The sequence below is a fragment of the Zerene cesonia genome, chromosome 20 (genome assembly GCF_012273895.1).
Source record: "Zerene cesonia ecotype Mississippi chromosome 20, Zerene_cesonia_1.1, whole genome shotgun sequence".
Lineage (NCBI taxonomy): Eukaryota > Metazoa > Arthropoda > Insecta > Lepidoptera > Pieridae > Zerene > Zerene cesonia.
In genome coordinates, this window is record NC_052121.1 from 8,867,731 (window position 1) to 8,874,113 (window position 6,383).

Genomic DNA, 6,383 nt, shown 5'->3' on the forward strand with positions numbered 1-6,383 from the left:
AAAACTTTCACGTTTATAATCTTAGCAGGATCTGGCTGTAGACGTACCACGGGCGAAGCCGGGGCGGACCGCTAGTAATTGATATAAGGGTTTGGAAGGCATAATAAGCTGTTTACGTACATTCTATAAGGAATATATATTTGTTTGATTCACGCTCTCTAAACAAATCCACATATAGAAACAAGTATTGTATTAAATAATAATATGTTTATTGATTTAACGATCAACGAATATGAGGCTTAGCTATATAATCTGTTGCCTAGCTCTCAATTTAGTAAGAAAATGTTCCAGGTGCCTGTACCTTCCCTATCCATTCATCTAAATAACTTCTCACGAGAAATTCTATAGTAATTATTTATAAATATCTCAATATAATGCAAACAGTCGAGAAGTTGAAAGGAAAGTATTATAAACAGTGGGAATGGAGCTCGCTCTGCACAGTTGCACACGTAATGTCTACCTGCGACACGAGGTGTAATAGCGAAACAAACACACAGTTATAAGTATATGCAGTTACTAGCTGCGCCCCGCGGTTTCATCCGCGTAAGTCCGTATCCCGTTGGAATGTCGGGATAAAAAGTGCCATATATGTTGCTCCAGTTGTCCAGCTGTCAACGTACCAAATTTCATTGCAATCGGATCAGTAGTTTTTGCGTGAAAGAGTAACAAACACACACACACATACACACACACACACACACATCCTTACAAACTTTCGCATTTATAATACTAGTAAGATTAGTAGGAAGGATTATCCATGTGACATTAAACGTATCGTGCTTGGCCTTAATAGCGCGTGCAATTATGATATTATTCTGCAGTTAATATAATCATTTCTCTCACATTATACGTATCTTTCTTTGATCGTATGTAGACACATTATATATTTATACACTAGTATATTTGCCATCTAATTGATGTTTTTATTTCGTCACTTTATTTGCAGTAGGGGTAGGGGTAATACGTTAAGTATTGTTTTTTGAATTTAATGTTTCAAACCACGGAGGGTTGTTATGTAGTTGTAGCTGAAACGATATATTTATTGAATGTGAATCAATTGTCTAAATTTTATTCGTTCATTTATTTTATTCAGAATCATCATCTACTATATAAAAATATTACTATAACACCAGAACGCACGAACCGATTTCCACGGTTTTGCATTCGTTGGAAAGGTCTCGGGCTCCGTGAGATTTATAGCAAAGAAAATTCAGGAAAAATATCAACAGAAAAGCGGGAAAAATCGTTTTTCACATACAGCCATCTTGGTGGCGATCGGAGTTCGCCGGGTTTGCTAGTTGTTTATAATGAAACCAAATCGCACATTGAACGTAACAGCAATTGGTGATGTGTGTGAAAATGAGTTTCTTATAACTGTTTTCCTAGTTTCTTATGGCTTCTTGCATCCAAGTCTAAATAATCTTGAGTCCAGATTCTAGACTCTAGTTTATCGAAATAGTTCTTAACTCTTATCTATGGGAGAAGCAAAGCAGTTGTCTTTTGGATGTTTGATTTTTTGGTATTTGACATCGATCTACTGAAACGAAATCGACGTGTTTGTTTGCTACTAGGAACTACTAGGAACACGTCTGTCGTAGCTAAGGCATATTTTATTTCATAATATTTTAGTTAATGATTATATTGTTCACTTTTAAAAGTTTCATATAATTTCATCACAGCAAATATTATTTATAAAAAAAAAAAAGACGCACTAATGGTTTCACATGAGTAGCCTTGGTTTGTTCCTCCCACTATACCTACGCACCTACGATATAACGTCTGCCATAAAAAGCTGTTGTCATTTTAATATTGCCTTTTGAAATAGATATATTGATATTAATGTTAGGGTTTTTTTTAAATAGACCGGTAGAACAACTAATGTATGTAGACGATTACGTGTAGTATAATGCCATTATTAGAGATGGAGGATTTTCTAAGTGTATTTTAAATAATTACTTAATTTAACGCTATCAACGATTTAGAACACCGCCAATGAACGTGTAAAAGCACACATCACACAGTAATAAAGTCATACAAATCTGTATTAAGTCCACTGAAAACATTTTTAAAGTACACACATTTATCATTAGATAAATATAATAATTTAAAATATATAAACCCATGATGCGGTCCACAATCGTAAAGTTCATTAAACCAAATATACTACTATTTGTTATGACTATGTTGTGTAACTTCAACCATTCAACCACAACGATTTTTGTCAATAGGAAATTTAAACAATATAATTAGACACGTGTTATATGTTGCATTGAAACTAAAACTAAAATAATATATCCGCGTCACTAGAAGCAGGTTAATTACGTGTGCCAAGACCATGTGATGTTTTGTCGTAGGGCGACGCCCGCCCACAGACGACATTAGCGTAGAGCCAGCGCGATTATGTATTCTACAGCTTATGTAACATTGGTGTACATAGGTATTCACGTGTAAACAGGAAATCGTTTTAATTAGCGCTCTATTGTCCGTCTGGTCTGTACATTGCGTTTGTATAGGGTTCAAATTAACAATGCCCTTGCTTTTGTAGTGGAGATATGTTCATAAGATGAATAAAGGATCAGGATACAACAAATAAGAAGGTTTTTTGGTGATAATAATACCTTTATGATAGTACCCAATTAAATGTAGTAACCAACGGATACATTTTTGGAACAATAATTTCGCAACAAGATTTGACCCGATTTCCATTGATGAAATCAACGCAGACAGGTTAATGATGCGAGTTGACAGTGTTATGAAATAGAGCGTCGAAAAGCAACAACCTGACGGGAATAGCATACGTATCGTCGCCAGCTCAGCAGTGTGACCGCACTATCATCCGGCATCGCCCGCCTCCGATAACCCATAGAGTCGCAGACCGAAATAACCAGTCAATCCTCAGCCGCAGTCGATAAACGACTGTCGACGCATTCACCTCGTACCCGTCTTATATAGTCCACCTGTGAGGGATGGCTTCCGTGCGTACGCGTTCCGCTTCCCCCAAGTCCGTCTCCTTCTCCCCCGTGCTCGAGCGGAAGTACAGTGCCGAAAGGGGACCCTCCTACCCCCCCGAGTTGAGCCCGAACGAATGGAGGAAATACTTCAACGACTTCAGCTCATATCTAGGTGAGTGGATCGGGAGTGACGTGCGAATGAATCACATGCTTCTATTGAACGACCTTGTGCTATATCGGAATCGTTGTTGGACCGTTTCGGGAGACGCTGTAAACAAACTTTGCGCATTAGCAACTTATGCGCCCGGTTTCTTAATGACTTTCATAATGTACTTAACGTTTTATGGAAAGCTAAATGGGTCTACCCGTTTTAGCTGCAATATGATTAAATATAAAGTTAATGTGACAACAACATTATTGATAAACATATTGACTTGTAAGTTGATTTGCCGAGGATGTGAGATAGCAATCGATTGCTGTCATCTCATCTCGCTAGAGTGTATGCATTTAAATTAACTATAGAATGTGCTGATTCTCGATCACGTATTGCAAAAAAACCGTTATTATTTCATAATGAACCTCGTATTGTTATATACCACATGCCACAAAGCAAATAATAGATAATATTAATGGCACGATCATTGTCTAAAATTAGAAGCATTACAATTTATATTTGAACATTTCTCGACGAAGGCAGTGTCAATTTGCAGATAACCTTGCGGTTCCGTATGCACGCTTGACTGTTTCGCTACCGTGATATAATTTAGGAATATTAACAATGTATTTACGTACTTACTAGTATTTCGCCCCCGGTTTCGCTCGCGCAGTCTAAGGAAATGACGATGCCCATGAATGTATAGACTAGCCTTGGTTCGCATCAAAATCAATCAAAATTGTTTAATTATACGTAAATTTTTAATGATTACTTTCCCAGTACATAAATGGTATATTTTGGAATCCAAACAGTTCGTATAAAGTACCGTTACAACAGGTAACAGGGACGTATTATGTTAGTATATTACGACTACGTCAGGTAATTGCTACTTTGTGCAACAAGATGTTGACAAAACTTCATTTCTACATAACATGTCTTATAAAATAATGAAGGCTCTTTTAAAACTTGCACTTATCTTTAAAACTACGGATGTATATGTTGGTGGGTGGTGGTGGTTTATGTCATAAACATACTTTCGCATTTAGAATATTTAAATTATTTTCAAACGCTCCGCCCCAGGCTTCGCCCGTGTGGGCACAGGAAATCCCATGGAGATATTTCGTCGCTATAAAAAGACAAACAAACACACACAAAAAATATAATTACGCATTTATGATATCGCTACTAATGAGGATTTAACATAAGTAGTTATGTGAATTCGTTCTAATAAAAATATCTAATAGTTTAATTGATTAGGAAGGATAGAGGAATTGTCCTAGATAGTTTTTTTTAACATTCTTATTGAATTCCAATTAAAACCTTATCGGTCCTTTCAAATTCATATCTCTAATAATACAAACTTTAAACGAAACATAGGATCTTTTAATTTGAATTTCAATAAAGAATAAAAAAAAATTGCGGTTTCAAAAAAAAAAACAATTCTTTGCAATTGATAAAACAATTTCGATTAAGCAATATGGCATGTGGTTCTCCATGGCAACATTTATACCATTAGTAGGGCATTTTGTAGAGGATCGTATTGAAAACAAGCCGCGCCCCGCGGTTTCACCCGCGTAAAAAGTTGCCTATATGTTATTCCAATTGTCCAGCTATCTACGTACCAAATTTCATTGCAATCGGTTCAGTAGTTTTTGCAGAAAACACACGCATCCTTACAAACTTTCGCATTTATAATATTAGTAGGAGTAGGATTGAGGGGGAGTAGAAGAGTAGCAGAGTTGTGCTCATGCTCACTAAATCCTCCTGGAATTGAGTGATGTTAGTTATTCCCGGATGGGAATCCAAGTAAATATTGACGTTACCATACAGTCATACAGTATTAATGTTGTACCATAGCGCGGTTTATTGCGCGCCAAGTTGGTATTTTCAATGATTTTATAGTATAATAATAATTAATTTATCTCTGAAAAAAAATTAAACTTAGTATGTTTCTCTCATGTAAGTTTTTAAGCATCGGAATATGTGTTTAAAAATACATTAACATAAATATTAAATTTTTAATATATTTTTTTTTTAATTTTCACAATACTAAAATATAAAAAAATTAGGGTTGGTTATTCGTATAAAACAATACGCAAAAGTATATATTAACTTTTTTAAACATGAGGTATTAATTTTGAACTGAGTTTTATTGGAATTAGATCTATGGCAATAACAATTAAAGACATGATATTAATGTCGTTACAAATTATATTTTCTTAACGAGTTGTTTGTATAATCAGACACAAAAATATCAACTTATGTTATAGCGCAAATTATACGATGTCATATGTTGCTCATCAAAAATAAGAAGGCGTATTTTTTTCTGAATAGCAGCGAAACTAAGCTTAATTCATGCCTTCTTGTAAATATGTACTAAGATTATATATACTTTTACTGCGCCCATCGTTGAGATTTTGTTGTAATTTTTCTTTAGTGCAGATTTTTTTAATATCTCTCTACATCGAGTGCTTAAGATAATTACTAACTATTTATTGGTAAAGGAATTTTATTAAATTTCTAAATTGAAAAATTCTCATTTCCAATTTCCGATTGTAACTTTATATAGGATGGGTCCTTTGTTATACAAACAATAAATAGATAGATATGTACATTAAACAACAGTTCATTGTATTAAAAATATATATTGTGCTAAAAATATATATTCCGTTGCATTGTAAATAGAAAAAAAAGTGCGCCTGTGTGCACAAGACGAATTCCGCGAGGCAAGCGTCATCCAATGACGCCTCCTCATGGTCTAAGAGCCCGTGAGGGCCAGACCTTAGTTAAAGTATAAAATCTAAAAGTTTCTCTGTGTATGCCCACTATACAGGTAAGAACGATCCCAGGCTATGAAACTTGGGTCGCGGTGGCTTTGGCAGGTAACAGGTAGTAAAGGTGTGTAAAATTGTGTCTCAAATTTACTATAGTATAAAGCTCAGTTTTCATATATTTTATTAGTGATAATCTTAGAAATCCCCTCGTACACAGCCAGACACTTAGTACAGTTGCAACCCCCTGCCAGACACCCTTAAAGTAGGGGTAATTTTAATTGTACTTTAGTTATAGTATAAAACCTGAAGCTTATATATGTTACTTGGAGGACTATAAAATGATGTTACCTCAGTAGCCAGGCAGTTTCGATAGTTCCCCTATATTGCCAGACACATTAAAGATCTATTATAGGTGCGAGCGCGAGTGGTATATGCGTAAGCGAGTGCGAGTGAGATAGTGCGTTCGGTCCACGGCGATCTTTTGCTGCCCATCAGCTGTCTTTT

At 35.4% G+C, this 6,383-nt stretch overlaps 1 protein-coding gene across 1 annotated transcript in view; it reads left to right on the forward strand.

The window, feature by feature from the left end:
* Positions 1 to 2,552: 2,552 nt before the first annotated feature.
* Positions 2,553 to 6,383, forward strand: part of LOC119834876 (paxillin-like) — a 26,142-nt gene continuing 22,311 nt past the window's right edge. The window contains exon 1 of the mRNA XM_038359393.1: positions 2,553 to 3,123. Coding sequence (XP_038215321.1) covers positions 2,967 to 3,123 — 157 coding nt within the window. The 5' untranslated portion in view covers positions 2,553 to 2,966. The remainder of the gene's footprint in view (positions 3,124 to 6,383) is intronic.